At 58.1% G+C, this 23,868-nt stretch overlaps 3 protein-coding genes and 1 long non-coding RNA gene across 22 annotated transcripts in view; 2 read left to right on the top strand and 2 right to left on the bottom strand.

The window, feature by feature from the left end:
- Window positions 1-157: 157 nt before the first annotated feature.
- On the bottom strand, window positions 158-4,442 carry MYD88 (MYD88 innate immune signal transduction adaptor). 2 transcript variants are annotated; one of them, XM_017666719.3, is made up of 5 exons: window positions 4,048-4,442; window positions 3,063-3,197; window positions 2,514-2,675; window positions 2,220-2,311; window positions 158-1,958 (listed from the first exon to the last, which is right to left on the bottom strand). In XM_017666719.3, exons 1-5 carry the CDS (start codon window positions 4,367-4,369, stop codon window positions 1,938-1,940), a joined length of 732 nt encoding a protein of 243 aa, XP_017522208.1. In that variant the 5' UTR covers window positions 4,370-4,442; the 3' UTR covers window positions 158-1,937. The 2 variants fall into 2 exon arrangements, with proteins under 2 accessions (XP_017522208.1, XP_017522207.1); XM_017666718.3 differs by having other exon boundaries at window positions 2,495-2,675; window positions 4,048-4,436.
- Window positions 4,443-5,801: 1,359 nt separating this feature from the next.
- ACAA1 (acetyl-CoA acyltransferase 1) lies at window positions 5,802-14,928 on the top strand. Of its 2 annotated transcripts, XM_017666715.3 has the most exons (12): window positions 5,804-6,037; window positions 6,184-6,277; window positions 7,067-7,124; window positions 8,984-9,063; window positions 9,363-9,405; window positions 11,141-11,239; window positions 12,178-12,258; window positions 13,257-13,447; window positions 13,588-13,767; window positions 14,028-14,083; window positions 14,192-14,337; window positions 14,580-14,928. In XM_017666715.3, the coding sequence occupies exons 1-12, from the start codon at window positions 5,867-5,869 to the stop codon at window positions 14,653-14,655; spliced, it is 1,275 nt and encodes a 424-aa protein (XP_017522204.3). In that variant the 5' UTR covers window positions 5,804-5,866; the 3' UTR covers window positions 14,656-14,928. The 2 variants fall into 2 exon arrangements, with proteins under 2 accessions (XP_017522206.3, XP_017522204.3); XM_017666717.3 differs by lacking the exons at window positions 14,192-14,337; window positions 14,580-14,928 and having other exon boundaries at window positions 5,802-6,037; window positions 13,916-14,080.
- A 56-nt stretch (window positions 14,929-14,984) lies between these two features.
- The window catches only part of DLEC1 (DLEC1 cilia and flagella associated protein), a 68,078-nt gene continuing 59,194 nt past the window's right edge, over window positions 14,985-23,868 (bottom strand). For 2 of the 17 annotated variants that reach the window (XM_073223315.1, XM_073223314.1), the window contains 12 exons: window positions 23,357-23,475; window positions 22,762-22,832; window positions 20,126-20,331; window positions 19,936-20,046; window positions 19,732-19,857; window positions 19,560-19,654; window positions 19,280-19,364; window positions 18,895-19,113; window positions 16,704-16,865; window positions 15,696-15,849; window positions 15,381-15,504; window positions 14,985-15,300 (listed from right to left, as the gene is read on the bottom strand). In XM_073223315.1, the coding sequence (XP_073079416.1) occupies window positions 15,126-15,300; window positions 15,381-15,504; window positions 15,696-15,849; window positions 16,704-16,865; window positions 18,895-19,113; window positions 19,280-19,364; window positions 19,560-19,654; window positions 19,732-19,857; window positions 19,936-20,046; window positions 20,126-20,331; window positions 22,762-22,832; window positions 23,357-23,475 (1,647 nt within the window). In that variant the 3' untranslated portion in view covers window positions 14,985-15,125. Of the gene's footprint in view, window positions 15,301-15,380; window positions 15,505-15,695; window positions 15,850-16,700; window positions 17,285-18,894; window positions 19,114-19,279; window positions 19,365-19,555; window positions 19,858-19,935; window positions 20,047-20,125; window positions 20,332-22,761; window positions 22,833-23,356; window positions 23,476-23,868 lie in introns of those variants that run through there. The other 15 variants (XM_073223316.1, XM_073223318.1, XR_012125732.1 and 12 more) reach the window with 15 other exon arrangements.
- Window positions 15,286-17,077, top strand: LOC140846540 (uncharacterized). The gene is made up of 3 exons (XR_012125734.1): window positions 15,286-15,741; window positions 16,452-16,541; window positions 16,955-17,077. It is a non-coding gene; the product is annotated as an uncharacterized lncRNA (long non-coding RNA).

Genomic DNA, 23,868 nt, shown 5'->3' with positions numbered 1-23,868 from the left:
AGCAGAGGGTGCTATTCCTGGTTCTGCCTGAGGCCCTGGTGAGGCCTGGGGGGTGTTCAGGAAGCCCCTGCCAATCCCACTGGAACCTGCTAATGTGCCAGTTTCTTACCCAAGCTACTGCTTCCAAACTCCTTCCAGACACAAATGAGACCTGCTGTTCCCAAAGTAGAACTCTTTATTATAAACCCAGGATACAGGAGAACTGACAAACACAGGCATTCCTCAGCTCTAAAATTCTTACAACGCATACAGAACAGGTGATAGTTTCTTAAAATTGTTTAAAAATATTCCCCAATATCAAAGTGAGGATAGGAGCGTGGTACCTAAGGGCTTCATCAAGATTATGCAGAGGTAGCCCTTCAAATCTCCCTGAGGAAAGACACCGTTTCCCAACTCTGACTGCAGGTGGAACAGAAAAGACACACATTTCCTATTAGACTTAGGTCCTGGGTCTGCCCTGGACAGAGACCTGAGACCATGACCTGGATGAGAGTTTGAGGGTAACCGATGTGCCTGTCTCCCAGGGCGGGAGAAGCTCCGTCTGCAGCTGGCCTGTGAGCTCAAGCCTTCCTCCTCGCTCTGTGCTTCACTGAAGGCTAAGTGCTGGTGTACTGGGTCCTTTGCAGTCTGCTTTCAATGAAGAGGGAAGAAAGAAGGAAGACAAGTGTCCCACCTTTGTCCAGGGTTAGGCCCCTTAAATGGGGGGACTGTCCCATGCAGCCATTCCTGGGAGCTGTGCCAGGAAAATGTGGGCTCAAGGTACCCATGGGTGCATGAGGGTGTATGCACACATTTATACGTGTCTGAGTTGGCTGGTGTGTGTCCATGTGCCTGCAAGGTTTGGGGCAGGAGGCTCTTGGTCACTGTTTATAAACTGGTCCCAGCAGACTGCACTGTAAGGCAGTCAGAGTATAGAAGGTTGGTGGGAAAGCTCTCTGTGGGTGGCTCAGGGAAAGTTCCCTGCTCACATTGCCCATGGTTACCCAGCCCCAGAACTCAAACGTGATGGATAACACCAGAGGCCAGAATCCTGTCTCATGCTGGATAGAGCTTAGAGTGTGGCCACAGGCATCTTGATGGGTGGGAGTGGAAAGCAGCTCCAGCTGCTCAGGCTGGTCTCTTGGAAACTTGTCAGTCTGAAGGTGGACAAAGGCTGGGAGAAGTCAACAGTAAGAAGTGGGCCCACTGGGAGCCAGGCTTGAGGTGGAATCTCCCTGTGCTGGGCTAGCCTGCTTCCCCATCTGCCCCAGGGGGCAGTAGGAAGTGGGCTGTGAGGGGAGCAGGGCAGCATCAGTAGGCACTCCCATGGCAGCAGCTGCCTCACCACTGCCATGTCCTGGCAGTGGCTGGCATGTGGCCCAGGCAGCCAGCTTCCTCTCAGTCAAGATTTGTCTCCCCCAGGAGACCCAGGACAATGCTTCACCATTTCCTACTATGGTTTGAACACAGCCACTGCCTGTTTCCCCACTCTATTTAATTCTCAAGAGGAACTGAGGCCTAAATGTGTGGATGGGTCAGTGCTGGCTCCACTGGTCCTCTTATTCCCAGCTGGCTCTGGTTTCCACTGTCCTGGCCGATAACCCGGCAAGTGGACATGCCACTGTCCACCTGCAGTTACTGGTTCCGAGCAGGACCTGAGATAGGATGGCCACAGTGGCTGCACATGTGACTGTGGAGTTGGCATCTCCAGAAATCAAGAGGCAAGTGGGGCACAGATTCCCCTGTGACCACAGGAGGAAGCAGAGGCAGAAGTACACATATGGGCAGGCAGATGCCCACACACCCAGGATCCCAGGGCAGTTGTCAGGGCAGGGACAAGGCCTTGGCGAGGCGAGTCCAGAACCAGGACTTGGTGCAGGGGTTGGTGTAGTCGCAGACAGTGATGAACCGCAGGATGCTGGGGAATTCCTTCTTCATTGCCTTGTACTTGATGGGGATCAGTCGCTTCTGATGAGCACCTGCAAGCCGAGGAGTACAGAGCTGGCAGGCCACTGCCCCATGCTGGAGTAGGACCATTCCCCAGCCCAGGGGTTAGCAACAGCTGAGTACCAGTGGCACACACTCACCCACCCAAAGGGCACCCGTGTGCACACACACTCAGGTGTGCAGAGATCCGCAAGAGCTGCTTGGTGTTGCATCCACGGCCCTTGGTGAGGGGAGGCTGGCATCCTGAGGCCTGCCCACCCACTCCTTTGTGGCAAGAGCAGGGCTGAGCTTACCTGGAGAGAGGCTGAGAGCAAACTTAGTCTGGAAATCACATTCTTTGCTTTGTAGGTAATCATCAGAGACAACCACCACAATCCGGCGGCACCTACGGGAGAGTAGGCAGGCTGGAGGCACCATGGTGACCAGGTTCAGCATACCCCCCCGGAGGTGGCCTCAAGAGGAGCCCACTGTGCACAGGCTGCCAGGGCCCAGCTGGGAGAATCCCCCCACCTGAATCCCCAGGCAGGGCTTTGCGCACCCCCACCAGCCCCCTGGCCACCTGGCCAACCTCTTCTCAATGAGCTCACTGGCAATGGACCAGACACAGGTGCCAGGCAGGACATCACGGTCAGACACACACAACTTCAGCCGATAATTTGTCTGTTCGAGCTGCCGGATCATCTCCTGCACAAACTGGATATCGCTGGGGCAATAGCAGATGAAGGCATCAAAACGTTCAGGCATTTGCCCTGGTACAGAGCACAGGGTGATGGTCAGAGCTTTACAGGAAGGCTGGGGAGGAGCCTAGCCAGGAGCCCCCAGCCTAGCGGACCCTGGTCCTGGATCCTACACCAATCCTGAGATGAAGCTGTCAGAGAAGGTGCCCTTCCCAGAAGATGAAAGATGGGCACCTGGGCCCCACCATCCTGGGCTGTGAGACAGATGCATCATTTCATCAGAGTCCCATATCAACCCAGAGGTAGGACCATGATTATTCCCATTTCTTAGGTTGAGAAACTGAGGTTCAGAGATTAAGTGACTTGGCCAAGATGCCACAGCCTGTCTGCTTTCAACACCTCAATGTCTTATGGCCCACATGTCTCCCCTGGTCCAGGGGGGCAGTATCGGGCCCTTACCCAGGGGGTCATCGAGCGTGGTGATGCCCGCCATCTCTGCTGTCCGTGGGACACTGCTGTCTACAGCCGCCACCTGTAACGGCTTCTCAGCCTCCTCCTGCTGCTGCTTCAGAATGTACTTCTGGCAGTCCTCCTCTGTGTGGAAGAGACAGGGTGTGGCAGGCTCCTCAGGGGTGCCCCATGCTCTACCCCCAGGATCTCAGCCCCTGTCCCACCTTCCTGGCCATGTGCTCCAGGGCTTCTCTAGCTCATCTGAGCCATCCACGGTTCACTGGCTCTGAAAAGTTGACATCCCACCTGGCTCTGACCAGACCAAAGGGGTGTCGGTGGTGCTCTGGCCATCTGGGAAGCCATCAGGTCAGGCTTGTGTCTCTGTCCCTTTGCCCTGGCCCACTTTCCAGGCCTCCTGAGATCAGAACCCCAAGGTCTGCTTCTAGGATCCACAGCTGATGTGAGCAGGGGGTTGTGCACACAAGAAAGGCTCAGGAGGCTCAGTGGTTATGTGCAGTGAGGACAGAAGCCCCAACCAAGATGTGGAAGAGCCAATGCCTGCGAACCACTGTGTCTGTGGGCCACTGTCCTCATGCCCATGTGCAGGGTATCATGTGTCAGCTAGTGGCAGGAATGGATGAATTTCCCAGGGACCTGAGGTTTCCAAGTTTGGCAGTGTTCGGTCCCTCGCCTGCCCTGTTGCTGTGCCTTAAACTACGCATTCCCCGCCCCCCACATCCCGGATTGTGATTCCTGGCCCTACAGGAAAGCCGATGCTAGGCTGCCACCCCCCGCCCTTCCTGTGCCGTGCAGGCCTTCACCTGCTGTCTCTAGTCCCCATCATCACCGGTATTGAAAGAGGGAACTGATCTCGCCCGGTGCCCCAGCCCGCAGGCTGCCTCCGGCCCGCGAGGAGGGCCACGCGGCCTCTCCAGGAAGACAGGTTGGTGAGGCTGGGGCCGGGACAGCGGGAGGCCAGGAGGCGCGTACTTACCAATGCTGGGCCCCAGCTCCAGCAGCACGTCGTCGCGGCCCAGCTTAGCCAGCAGCTCGAGCAGGCGGCCCACCGAGGCGCCGGGGCGCCCCTGCCAGGCGTCCAGCAGGCTGCCCGTGGGGTCGGCGCGCGCCTCCAGTTGCCGGATCTCCAGGTACTCGAAGCCCATCTCCTCCGCCAGTACAGTCCAGTCGGCCGCCACCTGCGTGCGCGCGTTCAGGAACAGCGACAGGCGGCGCCGCACCCTCACGTTGAGCGCGGCCAGCGGCAGAGCCGTTGGCGCGGGGGGCGAAGACCCCTCGCGCAGCCCTCCCGCAGCCATGGCGCGCGCAGGCCGGCTTCCTCCTTCCCTGCCGTCCGCAGGTTTCCCTTTCCCAGAAGCACCGCCCAGCAGACGCAGAGGGCGGGGGCGGGAACCGGGCGCCCCACCCCTCCTACGGTCGGGTACCGGAATGTGGCAACCCCGACTGCCCTCTTAAGTCTAGGAGGTCCTCCGGCCTGTCGTTGAGGGTCGGGCGGCGGACGAGGCGACAACCCTCTTTCCGGGACTGTGGGAAACCGGGGCCTCGCTCTTCGGAATCCTTTCCATTGGGGATCTGAGGGGTTCATACGGCCCCGCCCGGAGGACGGCGGGGAGGGGTCGCCGGGGAAGCACTGGCTCTTCCACCCTGCTCCCTCCGGGTCTGGATGTCTTGGGAACGGCAACTCCATAGGAGTACAGGGAGTCCCTGGCTATGCACTAAAAGGTGGAGTGGGAGCGGAGGAGGGTTGGCTCACTGCCTTCCGGAGCCTGCGGCATGCCAGGGCCTCGCCCTCCAGGGTTGGGGGTACCAGGGCACCCTGGCCTCTGGGAAAATCAGCACTACCCTCTGGGGTCTAGGATACACATTGCCATCGGGAGTCAAGGGGGCACTTGCCCTTGTTGTTTAGGGTTGTGGGCGAGTGGGACCTCTGGTTCATTCCTCAATTCAGCAGGTATTTATTGGTCCTCTACTGTGTCAAGCATGTTGCAGGGTCCCTCTCCGCCTTGGTGGAGACTCCAGCCTAGTGGGGGACGTGGGCACTAATCAAATCATCCCAAATGACTGTAACATTGGTAGAAGGAAGTTTATGGTTAGCTCTACAGATAGAGAGGCTGTCGCATCTCGGCTCCTTTGTACAATCCGTTTTCCTGCCACCCAAGAACCCCAAATTCCCTCAGTCTCCTTGAAAGACTTCCCGGAAGAGCCCAAGCGAGTGGAGGTGGGACTCCGGGAATCTCGGAATTACTTGGGTCCCCAGATGGGGTGCTGCGATCACGGGCACAGAACAGACTGGGAAGGGCAGGAGTTGGCTGAGCCGCCCTCCGTATCATGCGGCGGCGGCGGACAGGGGCTGAGCGGAAGGCCCAGGGGCCAGGACGGCGAAGGGGTCGGGTCCCCGCCTCCCGCCCGGCAGCAGACTCGGCTGCTGTGGGAGTTGCCGGAGGCCTTACGGGCGGGGACTCAGGATGGCCCGCCTCCTGCTGGGAGACGAGAGCCTCGACGGGCGGGGCCTCGAGCAGGGAGCCGTTCTGGGCCTTGGCACTCCATTAGGAGGCTGAGTTTATGGCGGGGCGGGACCTCAGACTCGCCCCCTGTTGACTGAGGCGGGAGCGGGGCGGGACCCTCGGAAGCGGAACACGTCCGTCCCGTCCCACAGGACTGTGGGCGTATGCAGGCCTCGCAGCCCCCAAAGGGCGGCTCTGCGCCTGCGCTGCTCGTCGTTTCGGTTCTGCGCCTGCGCCTGCCAGGCTCTCACAGCTGTTGGGTGCTGCGCAGGGCTGACTGGATCCTGCGCGATGCAGCGGCTGCAGGTGGTGCTGGGCCACCTGAAGGGTCGGCCCGACTGTCGTGCGGAGCCGGCGCTTCAGGCCACACGAGGCTGGGGCGGCGCCGGGCGCGCCGAGGATGTGGTGGTGGTGCACGGGCGGCGCACGGCCAACGGCCGAGCGGGCCGCGGCGGCTTCAAGGTGAGGCCGGGCCAAGCGGGCTGAGTTCTGTCCCTGCTCTGCTCCCCTGGGCGCCGCAGGCAGCCGCGCCCCGGCTGCTACCGCTGTTCCTCGGGGTTCGGAGGGGAGCGGGGACCCCGATGACCGCGACTGCACCTCCCGCTCAGGACACCACCCCTGACGAGCTGCTGTCGGCCGTCATGACCGCGGTTCTCCAGGACGTGAAGCTGAGCCCGGCCCAGCTGGGGGACATCTGCGTGGGTGAGCACCTGTCAGGTCCAGTGCAGGCAGATTTAGCCGTCTTCACCCTGCCCCGCCCTCCAGGCACTTTCTGCGCATTAAGTAGGATTGGAAGGGATCGCAAGGGACAGACATTCTGATGCCAAGGCTCTTGGCGCGGGGTGAGGACACTCTAGGAGACTGGAGACTACCCATACTGACACACCGTCTCTGCGACGACAGAAGAGAGGGAGCATCAAAAACCATCTAGTTGGGCCCTTCACTTACAGTTGGAGTAACTGAGGCTTGGGGAATTTGCAGCAGAGCTTGGATCTGAATCAAGTTTCTTGACCTTCAATCCAACCTTTTCTCCCCACTGTTACTCCTCTAGCCTGGAGACATGACAATACACAAGGGTCTCATCAAATAAGTTCTGCCCCAGGTCACGAATCACTGCTGTACCTCTGGAGAGCATTTTCAGTAACTCATTTCCCTGACAGGACCAGTTCCTTATACCTCAAGCCTTGCATTGCACTCTCCTTTCCTTTCCACGTTTCCTTTAACAGCCTGCCCATTGTGTGCTAATTTGGAAAAGCTGGGTGCATGAGGGAGGGAGCATGGGACTCTCAGGGACTGGGTCTCATGTGTGAGGAGATTGCTGTGTAGCTGGCTCTCCCTGCTCCAGGCCTTGAAATCCCAGAGCCTCAAGTGAGCCTGCTGAGGGTTCATGTTTCCAAAGAAAAATCTGAAATATGTCTTCTCTGGTCTTCACAGCTGTGCCTTAGTGCCCAGAACACTGCCTGGCACTGAGCAGAGCTTTGTCGTCCACAGGAAATGTGCTTCAGCCAGGGGCCGGGGCAGTGATGGCCCGAATTGCTCAGTTTCTGAGGTAAACTTTCCTAGTGATAGCTCTGGGTTGGCCTCTTGACTCGAGTGGGCTTGGGCTCCATGAAACTTGGCCTGGGAGTGGGAGAGGATCAGGTTGGAACCACACATGGAGGCAGCCAGGGTCCTCATTGCACTGCTCTTGTGGCCCACCCTTCCCCTATCTGTTACTTGTCACTGAGCCAGGACACACAGGGCCATTTGGACTGGAGCAAACACACCTATGTGGTGTGATTTTTTAGCAGAGCCACCTTGTTTTGCCCTTTGTAAATGTGGACTCTGTGCTTTTGTCAGGTAAATAAGCAGACAGCCACATTGAGGAGTGGCTTTGAGCTTTTTGAAGCTAGTTGAGCAAGCTGGGGCCTCTCTGGCATATCCATCAGCAGAGACTTGGGGACAGGTAGCCTCGGTGGGGCCCTGGTGAACTTGCCCTTCACTTGCTGTCCTGAGAAAGGAGGCATGCTTAAATATTTCCATGTGTAGATGGAAGAGCCAATGCTCTTTGTACTCCGTGCTGTGTGGGGAAGAAACAATAGGAACATTAGCCAGTGAAAGAGAACCTCTAGGGACTGGAGAGGCCTGACTGCTTAGCCTGGAGCTCCCAGACTCCCACGCTCTGGCTCCAGACTGCTCTTCCAGCCTTATCTCCCAGCCCATAATTTGCCTGGTGCTTCCTCTTGCAGACAGCCTGTCTACCCACTGTCTTCCCTATGCCAGTCTTTCTATCCCCACCTCCTTCTCTGCCCAACAGAGTTTTGCCATTTTGGCTTGACTTCCCCAAGCTCTTAGGCTTAAAATGAGGGCCCCTTCTTCTCCAGTATGCACATGCTTCCTTGTGGCATGCGTTGCCATCTCTGTTGTGCCAGTCTGCGAATTGATTGGCTTTCTGTGTTGGTTGGGCAGCCTCTAAAGGTACTGTATTATAAGTGTGTCATCATCCCTCAGGGGGTGCCTCCTACCGAGTAGGTGCCTAGTAACCAACCACCTGGTGGATTGGGTGAAGGTCTGGTAATTGGGTAGTAGGGGGTTAGGAGACATGGGAAGGGTTCAGCAGGCTGCATGGGCCTCAGACATAATCCACCAGAGAGGATCTCAGCAGAGCTTGGCCTGGGTGCTAACTGGGGCTTCCAGCCCTGGCTGTGTGCCAGCATCACCAGAGTACTTTCACTCACAGGCTCTGAGTCCACATTTCTGGTGAGGGCCTGGGGACTTCCCTAAGCTGTACCTTTGGCCAGGGCAGGTTCTATTGGGAGGGGCAGGGCCACCAGCTTCCATGGCTAGGCCCAGTGTGGGAATGGGGGGGGGAATCCCACCAGAACAAAGGGTGTTAGAACACCTGGTTCCCATCAGAATTCTTTGTCCAGCTGAGAACAGGCTTTACTGAGAGAATGGGGACATAAAGGGCTGGCCACATGGTTACTAGTAGGACTGAGGAGTGGGATGGTTTCTGGCCTCATTTAGACATTTCTTTGGTCTTGTTCTTCTTCCTGGCAACAGACCTTCTGTTTTTTTGGAGGAAACAGGGAATTTATTTTACATTTTTCAGTCTTCAAAGGGAAGGAAAGAAGAGCCCCTATGGCCCAACCAGCCTTCCTTGCCTTCAAGCTGTGCTGGGCCTCTGCTAAGGAGGATCCGGGGATGGAAGGGTGTGTGCTGGTGGGGCTCTGAAGAGTAAGTTCCTGCAGAGATGGGGTCTACGCACCGTGGGGCTGGCCTGGAGTGGGGACAGGGCTGCTGGGTTTGTTCCCCTGGTCTTTGCATCCTCTGATGGGGCAGTCTTATTGACCTGGAGCACAGGCTTGTTTCCTCTGAGAGCCTGGCAGGGGAGGGGGGCTGACTCAGTGGTCTCACTTTCTGTTTCAGTGACATCCCAGAAACTGTGCCTTTGTCCACTGTCAATAGACAGTGTTCGTCGGGGCTCCAGGCAGTGGCCAGCATAGCTGGTAAGTTATGACTGGGAGGGAGCCCACTGCTACATCCCGGCCTTGGTCCTGGCCCCAGGGTATGGGCCGGCAAAGTCACTGCTCGGCTGGGCAGGCAATAAGGATTCCTGATAGAGTGCTAACCGCAGAAAGAGTGAAGAAAGCCCCTTGCCTCAGCCCCCAGCCTTTTCTGGACAGTCAGGGATTTTCCCCCTGAGGCGGGGCTGATTCCCACCTGGAGGCCCGGTGGGGAAGAGCGCCCGGGTCCCTGAACCAGGTGGCCTCTGGGGCAGGATGTTCATGAGATGCTTTTGTTGCAGGTGGCATCAGAAATGGGTCTTATGACATTGGCATGGCATGTGGGTAAGAATTTCTTCCTGCCAGAGCTTATTAACCAACTTATGACAAACTACTCTCGCCTCTTGAGTTCTCGGAGGCCATGATTCAGGAGTCTCCTCTAGCCCTCTCAGGCAGCTGGCTGAAGGGGGTTCCTCCCACTTCAGCTGCGAAGTAGCCCGCAGCTCTGGCTACTCAAGAATTGCTCGTAGCACTGGCTTTTAAAAACTTTCTTTCCTGGTAATCTGTGAGGCTGGAAAATGTAGGCAAGCATTTTGAGAAAACACAGCACTTGGGTTTCCTTCTGTAGCCCTTTTTGATCCGTGACACTATGAGGAGGGAAGTTGCAGTTTTGGTTCCCTAAAGCCAGGGCAGGCTGCTGACTAGTGTAACTAGTTTGTTCGTTTTATCAGGCTACCAGTTCCCTCGTCCCCCACCCTGGTGCCGAGGTGAAACCTTCCAGCTGCCTGCTGGGCTCTAAGGGACATGGTCACCACTGGGGGCACCATCTGTGGTGGTCTGGGCACTGTCAGCCGTGGCTCTGTCTCTGGCCACACTGCATGGAGCTGCGGAGGTTGTACTGGGCAGGGCCTCTGGTCGGGGGCAGGACACTGGGGCCCAGGCCTGGGTGACCATCTGGTGTGGAGAGGGCAGGCCAAGCCAGGGCTCCGGCGTGCTCCTCTGCCTTTCCCCTTGATAGCGTTTCTTGGTCGCAGTATTGCTGGGCCGTCTCAGGGCCGTGCTGACAGGCACCGAGTTGTACTGCTGTGTCTGTAGTTGTAAAATGAGGCCAAAGGCCACACTGTAAGGACTCCGACCGGGCAAGGGGCACCTCCCAAGCTGCCTTCTGGCTCATCTCATGTCCCTCTACCTCACTGAGCCAGGGACGGGAACCCTGGCACCTTCACGAGCTCCTTAGAGGGCTTCTGAGTCCCAGGCAGGTTAAATGTCCTGTTACCTAGGGTATTAAGAGTCTGGGCCAGAACTGTCCCCCATAGGCTGTGGCCATGAAGAGCAGCCCACGGCACCCTAGTTGGGAGTGGGCTCTGGGGCTTGACTACCTAAACTGGGGTCCTGGCTTAGTGGCCATGGACAAGGGCCTCAGTGTCCTCATCTGTAAAATGGAGTAACTACCTCAGGCCTATTGAAGATAGTTACATTAAATGGAGCGATAAGAGCAGCTGGCACTTTGGAGCTTGTATTATGGGACTGACTGTTTGATGCACTCCAATACTTGAAAAGATTTTAAAATCATACTGGGCACATGAAAGCATTTGGTCACACAGGTTGTGTTATGTGAGGCCTTACATTCCCCCACCTCCTGAAAGCCCTTACTGACCACACTCAGCTAAGACTTGACCTTTCTCCAGGCTCCTAGCATCTCCTGTCTGTGCAGATCAGGTGCTCTCTGATCTGCAGCTTTTAAAATATTTGTCTCTTTCTCTCCGGATCTGTGGTCCCTGAGGGTAGGGTCCCACTTGCTGCAGCAGTTTCCCCCATTTTGGCTACCACTAGGCAGTTTTCCTTGGGAACTGTCTATTGGCTAATTGGCTGTAGGATCAGTTGTGTTGGGGAAGCATGGCCCTGCCCAAGAGTGGACTGTGCAGCGCTGTGTCCGGCCTTGCTGGCCAGTTCACTGCCCAGGGCTCCCAGCCAGCCTATCGGACTTTGGGTGGCTCCCTGGCTATTTCCCAGTACTGTCAGATGCACAGCTATCACAGGGGATGGAGTCTGCTAATGACCTCCTTGTCCTCCTCCTCAGGGTGGAGTCCATGTCCATGGCGGACAGAGGGAACCCCGGGAACATTACTTCACGCTTGGTGGAGAAGAAGAAGGCCAGAGACTGCCTGATTCCTATGGGGTGAGTGCCCACCCGATGCTCCCTGTCTGGCCTGGAGCAGGGGCTCAGGAACTTTGATGAGCAGTGCCAAGCCCTGGCCTCCTGCCCTTGGGCCTGGTCTGCTCTGCAGGGCCTCTGGGGGTGGGACTTGATGCTGCCCCTTAATTCCCTTTTCTTGCCACTCTCTGTGAGGTCTTCTCTGAGCTTTCCAAATGTGGCCCAGCCTGTCACTCCCACCTGAGGGCTCAGTCACATGAGGGACAGTGGCAGCTGCACTCCAAAGCCTTGGAATAGTTGAGCAGTGGGAAGCTTTTGATTATGGACCATACCAGTAAGGGAACGTGGGCGCTGTCAGGTGCAACAACAAAAGCGTGTTCATCTAACTGCACCTGAGCTCTGCAGCCAGTGTCACTAAGCTTCTGGGCCATCCTCAGAGTCCATGGGCAGGGAGTCCTGGCTCTGCTGGATGTATGGGGAGATCTGAGGATCAGGGAGGGGCCATGCCCTGGCTCCCTCCACAGCCAGGCATGATCTCTCCAAGGGAAGCCTGTAAAGCCAGAAGCCCAAGCTGGAAGGCCTAGCTGTGGCTCCTGGGTCACAGGAAGAGGGGAGCCATGGTGAGCATGGGGAATTTGGCCTCCCCGGACGAGACGTGGGAGTTATTACCCCACATTAAGGCAGGTTTCCTTAAGGTGTGGGAGAAGCTGACCAACAGTAGCCAGTTGGTACACCCACCCATCTCATCTGCCTTCTCTTCCATGCTGTCTGCTTGGGGTACGAGCTTCTTAGGATCTGTGTCCCTCACTCACCGAGTCACCAGCACTGTCTCTGTGGTGAGGCCTGGCCTTTCTGTTTTCCCATGCCTGCTGCTCATGGGGCCCAGAGTTCCCAGCACAGCCCTGCAGCCTAGCTCATCCCCTGTGCTGCCCCACACCCATGGTTTGCTGTGTGCATTCTAGAATCACCTCCGAGAATGTGGCTGAGCAGTTCGGCATCTCACGAGAGAAGCAGGACACCTTTGCCTTGGCTTCCCAACAAAAGTGAGTGCCACTTGGGGTAGGATGCTTAAAGGGCTGGAGTGTGAGGTTCTGAGGCTGTGTTGAGTAGTCCCAGGTGGAGCTGTCCTTCGGTTACACCTGGACAGTGAGTGGTTCCAGGCCTCAGGCTTCCCAGGAGGGAGAGGCAGACGGGGCCATTGTGCTTTGTTAAAGCTTCTGTGTCCTGTTACCGTTCACGCTGAGTGTCTTCTCTTTTGCTGGGCCTCAGTTTCTCCATCTACCTATTGGGCCTGTAATGAGGGCCAGGACTCTTTTCTAATTGGCCATCTTTGGGGATTAGACACAGTAGCCACAGGCTTCTCTGAGAGCCTGGAGTACGGGGCCAGCATCCCAGCTTCTGGACCACTCCCGGGTAGCTCTGGAGGTGGGAGTTGGGATGATAGCAGAGGCCTCCAGGGGCAGGATGAACTTGGCAAGCCCCAGTTGCCCAGAGAGGACCCCAGAGGAAGGAGTGCCACCTGCCCAGAGGGTTTCTCTGAGGAAGTGGTTCTTAGCCACTTGGGGCCAAGTAACCATTTGGGAATTTAGTGAAAGCTGTGGATTCCTCCCCATGCATATGATTGCAAGGATCCACTCCCCCCTCCCATCCCTGAGACACTCTGTGCTTCTGTGCTGTTTAAACGCTGAGTTCACCAGGTAGTTGAATGAATGTCATTTTGAGTAAGTAGAAACCAGGGAGTAGATGCATGGAGCTGTCGCCGAGCGTGCTCCTCCCCTTTGGGGCTGGGGCCAGCCAGGATCTGAACATCTGAGGCCGATGGCACAGAAGGCCCCATAAGGCCTTGGGCCTCCTCTCCTAGGGCCCTGCAGGGTAGCAGGACCCCCACAACAGCCCCTCAGCTCCACCAAGGCAGGCATATTCCTGCATTTAGCAGCCAGATGGGAAGGCATGTCTACCCTGATGGGAGCTAAGGGGGAGGAACCCCAGGAGGGAAGGAACCCCAAGGGAGCCTGAGCCTGGCTGTCCATGGTGCCGGCAGGGCAGCCAAGGCCCAGAGCAAGGGCTGTTTCCAAGCTGAGATTGTGCCTGTGACCACCACGGTCCATGATGACAAGGGGACTGAGAGGCGCGTCACCGTGGCTGAGGATGAGGGCATCCGCCCCAGCACCACCATGGAGGACCTAGCCAAACTGAAGCCTGCATTTAAGAAGGGCGGCTCTACCACAGCTGGTGAGAGTGGACTGGCGGCGGGGGTGAGACGTGCTGGGCGTTCCCCTCCGGGAGCCTGGAGCCATTGGGCAGGTGGACACGGGGGCCTGGCCTCCTCAGCCCTGCCCTGAGGCATCCTCCCTCCTGTAACTTGCCTCTAGGAAACTCTAGCCAGTTGAGTGATGGAGCAGCTGCCATCCTGCTCGCCCGGAGATCCAAGGCAGAAGAGTTGGACCTTCCCATCCTTGGGGTCCTGAGGTCCTACGCAGTGGTTGGGGTCCCACCTGACATCATGGGCATTGGACCTGCCTATGCCATCCCTGTAGCTTTGCAAAAAGCAGGTAAAGCATCTCCTTCACACCCTAGATGTGGATCCCACCCTCTCTCATGCTGATGCAGGGTAGGGGAGGCAGGGCTGGTCATGTGGTGCTGCAGAGTGAAGGTGTGGTAGGCTAGCATCTCTACCTGATCCCCTCCCTGACCCCACAGCTGGGACCCCCTCATCCATCAGGAACAGAGGCAGACCCACCACCAGGCAGCCGGTATGGTGATGTTGAGTCCTAAGGGGCCACTGGGTCAGCTCAGTCTTCCCCCACTGCAGGGCTGACGGTGAATGACGTGGACATCTTTGAGATCAACGAGGCCTTTGCAAGCCAGGTGAGCCTTGGTTTCTCAGCATTGCCTGGGCCCCAGGCAGCCCAGTGGGAGCCAGTGGGCAAGTGGTACAGGGGAGGGGCCTGCAGCTGATGTTCCGCCTCCTTCCAGGCTGTCTACTGTGTGGAGAAGCTGGGACTCCCCCCTGAGAAGGTGAACCCTCTGGGGGGCGCCGTGGCCTTAGGCCACCCACTGGGCTGCACTGGGGCCAGGCAAGTCATCACACTGCTCAACGAGCTGAAGCGCCGCAAGAAGAGGTGAGGTGGACAGCCATATTGGGGTGCCCCGGGGGTGGAGTCCCTACACCCACCCCAACTCTGAGCTGGGTACAGGGGTGCCATCCCAGTCTCTCTGAGGGCCAGATGTGACGGGGACCCTGGCCGGCAGCAAGCCTCTGCCACCCAACATGTGCCTCGGTGGGATTCAGGGACCCCGTTCAGCTCAGGCTGGTGGTTGGACCTCTGCCCCTTCACCCGGCTAACGCGGTGTGCCTCCTCAGGGCATACGGGGTGGTGTCCATGTGCATCGGGACCGGAATGGGAGCCGCTGCTGTCTTCGAGTACCCTGGGAACTGAGTAAGGCCCAGGCTAGAAGCGCCACCCAGTCCTACTCTGGCAACAACAAGAAAGCAACACTACAGAAGTGGAGCGGGAAATTCAGCTCTGGTGGTGGGAGCAATGGGCAAATTGAGGCACTTCAACTAATTTGAAAATGTGAATACTGATGACACAGTAGAGGAGAGGGTGAGGCACTGAGCTGCCTTCTGCTAGGCCTCCTCTGGCCGGGCCACCCTGTGTGATTCCTGCGAGGTGGGGCCTGGTGGATGATAAGTAAATGAGTTCCTCTTATCCTAATGGCTGTGGTTTTTCCCAAGAGACCTCTTGCCACCACTGCTCAGTCTGAGTACCGATTCTTCCTATCTTTAATTTTGGTTCTGAGGACTTAATGGTGCAGGGTCTGGGCTGAGACCTTGAAGGGGGTCCCTCCATCCCAGGGGCTGCTCAGAGGCACTCCAGTGCATGCCCCTGCTCAGCAAACGTGTGCCTTAGTCTGGGCCATGTTGGAGACTTCCAAAGCTGGGGCAGATGGCTGAACCTCGGAATGGGTGGTGTGACACATATCGCTCATCGTAAGAGCCTTGACCCCGGAGCCGCAGAGTGCAGGCCTCCTCACCAAGGATGCCTGCCACCACCAGCGAGGACTCATACAGCTCACTGCTCCTGTGGGAGGGGGCCGAGTCAGGACTCTGGGCGGGGTCTGTGGGCCTCTGGGCAGTGCCAGGGGAGTGGAAGGGCTGTACCTGGCAGTGAAGAAAACCTGGAGCATGACGGAGGTTGGGGGTGCATTGACTGGTCGTGCCTCCAGGAGCCCACTGCTCGGGGAGACCCTGAAGACCACAGCATCCTTGTCTGGCTCCTGCTGACCTGCAACGAGGGGAAGGGAGCACAGGGGGCCTGTGGCTCCATGAGCTGCCCCAGGAAGCCTTCCCCCACCTGGCATCTCAGGTGTGCAGCCCTGGGGACCTGGCCATCTCTGCAGGAATTCCTGGGTGGTGGTACCAGTCCTGAGGTCTTGGACCAGAGGAGCAGTGGGCAGGCAGGAGAGCATGACCTACCCATCAGCACGGCCCAGTAGCTCCGGCAGCCGCTCAGGTTCATCAGGTAGATATCCCGGACCCGCCTCTCGTTCACAAAGCAGGTCCCGAAATCCACCCAGCTGGCGGAGAGCTGCAGTTTGGGCACGGCCACAATGGCCTGCAGGGGCACCATCTAGGGGGACAGAGCCTATGATTTGGTGGGGATCAGAGAACTATGCCCACTCCTGCTGGGCTCTGAGCCAGGGTCTCAGGGACACAGGCCCTGCTGACAGCAAGCACAGAAGCTCCTGAGGGGAATGCAGACAACCATGGCTGGCGGAAGGGAGCTGGCACCGCCCTCTGCTCCCCTCGCCACTCCTGCCTGATCAAGCTGTGGCTTCTACTCCCTGGCTGCCACCCTCCTGCCATCCTCTCCCATCAAGGCCCAGCCCTCTGCTCCCCCAGGGCTCTAGGCCATCTTGCTTTTCTTTCCCTTCCTCAAGGAAGGCCGTTCATGCCATGGCATGATCCCCCCGTCCCACAGCTGCCCCGGTACCAGTGGGGGTCCGCCTCCAGTGTGATGCCTCCTCCTGGCTCCTCTGGAAATCCACCTGCTAGACCATTCCTTCAAGTTCCTCACCCACACCCTCCAGCTCAGTTCCACACCACAGCCCACAGAATTGGACCCCTGGTGCTCGAAGCCCCAGGGAACTCAGCTGCCTCAGGTCTCACCGCTGCACCTATCAGGCCTTTCCCTCAGCCTTCAGATGTTTTCATTCTCTCTCCATTAAACAGGGCAGCGGCCTCACATGTCATCTCCTCCAGGAAACCTTCCCTGATTTTCTATCCTGCAGCCCCTCACCTGGCTTTGAGATCCAAAGACAGGTAAGGATGGAGGACCCTCATCTTTCCATGTGCAAGGCCTTCTAGGGCAGGCTGGGCCCTTGGGCAAGAGCCAGGGCTCCTCTTATTTCTGAGGGCCCTGGGTTCACTGTCCTCTGAACATCCTGGTTCCACCCTCACCAGGCAGGGCAGGCCTGGACTCACCTGTGTGGTCTGGTTGGCGTACTCCAGGAGTAGATTCTGAGTAAACACCATTTCCTTCTCTCCGCTCGCGCTCTGCTGAATGTCCACTCCAGGTGGCATCTGGTCAGCTGGGAGCTTCTGGTAGGAAAGCAGCTCCAGGGATAGTGAGAAGGACACAGCCACCTGGGCGGGCACGGGCGGGGCTGTCATCGCAGGGTGCTAAAGGCAGGCACAGACTCCCCATCTGGAGCTCCATCCTCCTCCCCTCCCAGGGCCCAGCTCAGCCTGCAGGGCTCAGACTCAGTCCACCTGCCCAGCAGCCAGCACCCATCTGGCATGTTCATCCACAAACACTGTGCTGGATGCTCCATGTCCCACATCCCTCTGGTGCCAGGGACAATGCCGCACCTGCCCACAGGAGCTGAGGGGCTACAGGAGAAACGAGAAGCAAGCCACTCCTTACCCCGTGTGGGACCAGGGCTGTGGGCAGGCCGGTAGGCCCAGGTGAGGCTTGTGTCTCTATCCCGAGGACAGTGAAGAGCCTCTGATGGGTTTTGCTGGGGGTTTATCTGAATTGGCTGTCCCTTCTCAGAGTCATCTAGCTATGAGGGGAGGTGGGTTGGGGGAGCATGTGTGGGCATGAGGACATCATTTAGAGGGCCCTGGTCTGAGGCCCAACAGAATGGGGTTGGGACATGTCTCAGGACTAGCTCATAAGTAACTGAGGCACTTGGAAGCACAGATCCTGGGCCTCAGCCCAAATCTCATTCTGGAGGTGGGGCCTAGGAACTTGTATTTCTGCAGGCCACTTTGTGCTGCCAGGCCTGGAAGCCACTATCCTACACCCAGGTGCAGTGTGGGATGCAGAGCAGGGAGATGTGCTGACAGTGAGGAGGGGCAACAGCAGGGCTGGGCTGGAGGCAGAGAGAGCACCAGGGTGAGAGGGCCGGAGCTCTGGCTGGAGCAGACGGGTGGAGGGCAGGAGTATCTGCTGAGACTAAATGCCACCAGGGAGAGTGGCCCAGGTATGGGTAGCACTGGGTGGGAAGGGAGAGAGGGACCCAGTTTGGACAGCCTGAGCCAGGTGTTGGGCATTGAAAACATGCTGTAGGGAGGGGGTGGGTTACCTGATGTCCTTCCTTTCAGAGCCCCAGGGCTCCCTGAGACATTTTTAAAGGGTTTTTACACACCTGATGACTAACCCTGTGGAGTCATGGGCGCTCTGGCACAATGGAACCTAGGGCTGTGGTGGGGCTGCCCCCACTTTACCTCTTTGAAGAAGGGAGCAAATGCTAAGTGAGTAGAGGGGGTCCTGCCTTCTGTCTTCTGCAGATCTGTCTCCCTGACCTCCGTGAGGGTGCTCCCTCACCTAGCTTGTAGCAGGCATTCAATACGCCTGAGCTGAAGGTCACATTTTGAAGAGAATGTGGCTGCTCGCTGAAGCTTTGGGAGAGGATAAGATGACACAGGAGTGTGCAGTAAGGTGAGGGCCCAGATGGAGCTGTAAGGAGCGCTGCCCGAACCGAAGCCCTCAGAGAGGATGGGGCGGGCCTTGAGGCAGGAGCTGGTTAGGGCACAGGAGGGGCACCAGCCTGGCTGGCTGTGTACAGCCAGGGAGCTGTGAACAGACACAGCTGTGCGCACAGCCACCCACCCACATGGCCTGTGACCTGTCCTCATCCCAGCAGCCTCAGCAACCAAAGTGGGCACACATTCATGGTCCCCATGGAGGCCGGGTGTTCCCAGGGCCCACACCTCCCATAGCTGCCAGTCCAGCTCTCACTGATGGGGCAAGTCACGCTGGGGCTGGAATGGGAAGACCAACTGTGGGAAGATGACAGTGAGACCCATGTGAAGGCCCACAGCAGGGGGCTGTATGCAAAGTGGAATGCCAACAGGTATGCCTCACCAGGACACTGGCAGACGGGGCGGGGAGAGGGACCTGGGCCTCACGTGTGCATGCGTATGTCTGCACAGAGCTAACAGTTTGTGCAAATGGCGTGTCTGGTGGCCATTCTCTCTGGATGTCCACAAACGCACAGGCCCAAGGGGCCAAAGGTGCAGTTTGTGTCTGGGTACAAATGTCTGTGCATGCCCTGTGAGGGTGGTATATTCCTGTCTGTAACTGTATGTCTTGTAGTGAAAGGAAGGTGGCCTCCAGCCCAGGTGTCTGTGCCCATCAAGGGCAAGTACTGCAGAAGCCTCCACTGACCAGCATGTTCTCCTGCGGGTAGAGTACCCACTCCTTGGCCGCTGCTGCTGTCTCCTCGTCATGCTCCTGCTCCCGGCCTGGGCCAGGAGCTCTGCAGCTGCGGCTAGCCCCATTTTGAGAAACGGAGAAGGGCTTGGCGACCAAGAGCCGGAAGTAGTGTGGGATTTCCGTGGTGTTGGTCAGCTTCAGGTGGTGGGTGGACACCAGCTCACTGAGCACCTGGTGGCCACAATGGGGCAGCTGGGGATGCATCACCCCCTCTGTCCTCAAGCCCATGGCTTGGGGTGTGGGAGGGGTCTCAGACTCTGAGACCTGTGCCCTGAGGGCCTACAGGGTCATCTGAGGTCCAGGTAAACTCACAGGGCCAGGAGTGCAGCACACTCACCCCAGAACAGGGCTGCTCAGGGAGGAGGTCGCTGGCCTGGTGCTGGAATTCCACACCACCATTGTAGTCCAGCTCCACACTCAGCCTGCCGGCAATAGGTACAACTGAGCCAGGCTGGGCCTCTGGATCTCAGCTGCTCATATGGCCCTGGCTGGCATTTCCCTGGGCCTCTGCTGGCTTCTCCCTCCCATTCTGTCCTCCTGCCCCCAGAGCCCTTTCTGTCCCCACTTGTGTCCAGAGGCCCTCCCAGGGGATGGTGGGCCTGCAGCAGCCAACCTACTGGGCGGGCCTCACACAGCTGTGCAGGTTCAGCTTCAGGGGTCCCACAGCAAAGTCCTGCAGGCGACGCCTCCTTCCTGGAAGTTCCCTTTCCATCTGCGGAGCCCAAGCCCATCACTGGCTGTCCCAGGGCTGAGTCGGCAGCATACATACATCCAGTCCCTGAGGCTCACCTCACTGTCCAGGCTCATGAAGCCCAGGGCATAGCCAACACACTCCACCTTGTGCAGGGCTTCAGGGCTGAGGACCATGGGAGTGAAGGAGATGTAGAGGGTGCTGCTGCCCCCAGCTGGGATCACCTGGCACAGACACGGGCCTCAGTGCTACCCAAGCTGGGCTGCGGGGCTGTGGGGCAATGCCCACCCTGCCCAACTCACCACCTGCTGGGGCCTGACACAGAAAAGGCGGTCAGAGGGCACCCCGTCGTGCCCCCGCAGGATAACTGAGACAATCTTCGGTAGGGACCCGGTGCAGGTGCTGTCCTCAGCCTGCCGTCAAGGAGTCCTGAGGTTCATGTGGGCCTGCAGACTCCCAGCCCCCAGCCCTGGCCAGTGCCACCCTGCTCACAGATGAGATGGTTTCCTGGCTGGAGCCTGACGCATTGGAGGGACTTGGGGACCAGCAGGAACTGCTGCTCTCAGGGGTCTCGGGGCATAAGAGGTCATTCCCCACTTGGTCCCGCAACGGGAAAGGAGACCCGTAAAACACCAGTAGCTCCACCAGTCGGTCCTCCCTGTCTTCTGGAGCATAGGTCTCCCAGTCCAGGCGGATGTCTGGGGAACATGGACAGTGAGGAAGGAGCACCGGCTCCTCCCCAGCCTTCTGGGGCCCTGGGAGGCCACCATTCCCATACCAGGATAGAGGGGGCCTTGCTTCCTCTCCAGTGCCACTTCCTGGCATTGTTTCAAAAATGTCCACAGACTATGCCATCTGGCTTCATCATGCCTGGCCCTCCAGGTCTAAGATCAGGCCTTCACATCCAAAAGCAGGAGTCCAGGACCCCATGCTCTCCCCACAGCCTCCCCTCCTCTGGCCTATTCACTGGCCTCCCTGGGCCCCTCAGGCCCTGGGCCCCTATCTCCTCCCCTCCAAACTTCAGCTCCCGTCTGCAGCTACTTCCTCTCCCTTCCAGGCTAGTCTTTAGGGGCTACCTTGTCAACTCTGTCCTGCCAGGATTCTCATATCTGCCTTAGCCTCCATCCTGCTACCCATTTGGCAAAGCCTAACTCTGGATGAACTGAACCAAGCCCCTGGGCCCCAGTGGAGGAAGTCCCCCACTTTCCAAACAGCTTACCACCCCCATACACCTGTCCCCAACCTAAACTGTGTCCCCCTCTGTCCATCACTGCAGTTTCCTCCTCTGCTTTCCCTGCCAACCTGCATGACACTGTCGTGCTTTCTCTGCTCTCCTGACACCTCTGTTGCCTCCCTGACATTCAGATGGTGGTCCAACCTCACCTCCCAGAAGCCCCCAAATCAGGAAGACCCTGATCTGTCCCCAGGCCCCCACTCTGCCCCTTCTCTCAGGCCCAGTGACATCTCCCACCTACTGCCTGACAGCACTGAAGCAAGAGACCAGGTTCAGCATGACCACGGCCAGCCAGGTCTCCCCACCTGGCGCTAGCTTCCCTCCACCCCACCTGTGCAGCACCACCTTCTCACTCCCTGCACAGCAAACTTGGGAGACCAACTGTCTGGTGGCCTCCCCATCCTCAGCTCTCGCCCACTTCCCGTCATCATCTGCCTCCCGGCCTGGCCCTGGGGAATTTCTGGGGAACAAACCTGGCCCCACTTTGTAGTTTTTAGGGTCTTCACCTGGCACCTGCCTCTTACACCCACCAAATCTCTCACCAAGGCCACCAGTAGCCTCCATGCCCTGATGTCCAGTGGCAGTCTCAGTCCAGAAAAGGCAGAGACAGGCACGTGGGGATGAGCTCCAAGGGAGGGAAGGCGGGAGGGCACCTCCAAAGTGAGCAGGGGAGAAGAGCAACACCACAAAAGGCAAAAGAAAGTAGAAAAACAACTGAGTCGAATAATATGAAATAGGAGGAAGAAACATAGAGACTGACTTTTCCTACTAAAAGAGAATGTCAGGCTGGGCTTCTAGAAGCTCAGCTCTTTTTTGTTTACAGACACACACCAAATTTGTAAAGGATGAAAATGGAGCGATGGGCAGACTGTAGGCAGGGGCCCACGTTCAGCCAGGCTGGCTCTGCTGCCGCCTGGCGGCGGGACTGTCATGCTGAGGGCCCAGGAGAGAGGCTGCGGGTGATAAGGGCACCCTTGTGAGGGGGATTCGGTTCTCAAAAGGATCTAACAGCACAGAAGCTAAAACATACAGCAAAGCTACCAGACATGCCAGCAAACCTGATGAAGAAACAAGAGAGTGGTCTGCCTCAACAAGCCCTTCCCAAACTGTACAGACACAGTGGGCAAAAATGAACAAGGAGCAAGATCACAGAGAGGCGGTGCCCTCCCTCAGCTGCGCATCCCTCAGCGTCATCCAAGGAGCTTAAAACCACAGCGCCCAGGCCCTGCCCCCGGGGACTCTGCTGCAGCCTGTCTGGGGTGGCCCAGCCTCGAGATGCCCTCAATCCTCTTCTCCCCGGAGGTCTGAGCTGTCCTTCGCTCTTTCCGGGACCAGACATGCTCCACCCCACCCACTGCCCCAGGCCCATCAGCTCGCCCTTCCTTCTGGACTCAGCCTGGATGCCAGTCCACAGGGAAGCCTGGCCCCTGGAGTCACCCCCAGTGCTCCCGCTTCCTCTGCAGTCACACCCGGTGCACGCAACATGCTAACAGCCCAGCCAGTCTGTCCCTACCATCAGGATGGTGCCCCCAGGAGAGGACCTGCTGTCCCACTCCCGGGCACGCCCTGTTCCTCGTATAGCACTTGGATGCCACCCAGGTACTGCTGGCTAAATGGATGAGAAAAGGCAAGTGTCTGTCCCTATGCAAAGTGAACTGACGAGTAGGGCACCTGTGGCCCAGGGACACTGGGAGACCCAGGGCTGGACAAGGGCAAGTCCCACCCTGAAGGAAGCAAGTGGCCCTGGAAACCCAACTCAGTTGGCCACCCCTCAGCGCTTCCCCAGGGTCCTGATCACAGGCCATCGGCTTTCCCCAGCCCCATCTCCCTCCCAGCATGGCTGCCACATGGCATAGCTTGTGGTGAGAGCCCCCGTTTTTCCCAGAGATCTCACCACAGGGGCTGGAGTTATTCAGGCGAAGGCCCCGGGTGACCGTGTCTCCTCCAGAGACCTGCGTGCCAAATCTGGAGGCAGAGACCAGGTTCAGCACAGCCACGGCCAGCTCACCCCTTGCAGGCAGGGTTACTTCAGAGAGGAGGGCTGGGGCTGGGGCTCAGGTGGGGAGGTGCCCCCCACCCCCATGGGGGTCTGTGTCCTGAAGTCACCCAAACCCAGGGCGGCAGGCCTTCCCCACATGCTGGCCAGGGCTGCTCACTGCCCCCTAACACCTCCACCCCACCCCACCCCACCCCCATACTGCACTCACACCAACAACACAGACCCCTACTCATTTGGCATGTTGGGCCCTGGGTCTGGCACTGGCCTTGGGCCGTACCGACTATTAGCTTTCTGTCCTCGAAGGCCTCAGATGTGAGAGAGTGGCTGTGTTCCCTGAGACCTCTCTCCTCTAGGGCTTCCCTATCCTGGGCTTTCTTGCTGGGTGGCACCAAGTGGGCCTGGGCCAGTTGGAGAGTGACAAGAAGACATGGGCAGCCCAGGCTGGCAGCCAGAGGACTTTAACAGTTAGAGGGTGAGGCTGGGGGCCTACCTGATGACAGGCTCCTTCTGGAACTGGTCAGTGGTATAGTAGGTAGTCCTGAGGGAGCTAATGGGACAACCCACCACTGCCATGTGCACCGGGATGACTGCTGGAGGCAAGTCTCCCACCTGAAACACACACCTTTGTCACCTGCTGCCAGCCGGCTCCCTCTTCCCTCTCTGCAAGGCCTTCCCTCCTCCAGCCAGCCGGGGGTCTCCACAGCTTGCGCCCAGCTGGGCCTGGACTCACTGCCCACTGTCTGAGGCCTACCCCAGACTCTCCACAGGCTGGGGCTACCTGCCTACCCCCAGCCCAGCACCCAGCCTGCCCTTCGGTCTCTGCTCTCCCGCCTAGGCCCCAGAACTGCACATTATCTCCTGGCCTCTTACAGCTCCTTTCACCAAATTTGTGTCTTTTAAATGGAAAGTACTTTACTATTTCTCTCTGCTAATAAAAAGTAATAAATATTTTAAAATTTAGAATAGAGTGATAATCGCACACAGTCGTCCTCCCACCCGCCA

The sequence above is a fragment of the Manis javanica genome, chromosome 15 (assembly GCF_040802235.1).
Source record: "Manis javanica isolate MJ-LG chromosome 15, MJ_LKY, whole genome shotgun sequence".
In the NCBI taxonomy this organism is placed as follows: domain Eukaryota; kingdom Metazoa; phylum Chordata; class Mammalia; order Pholidota; family Manidae; genus Manis; species Manis javanica.
This window is presented reverse-complemented; position numbering and strand designations above follow the sequence as displayed.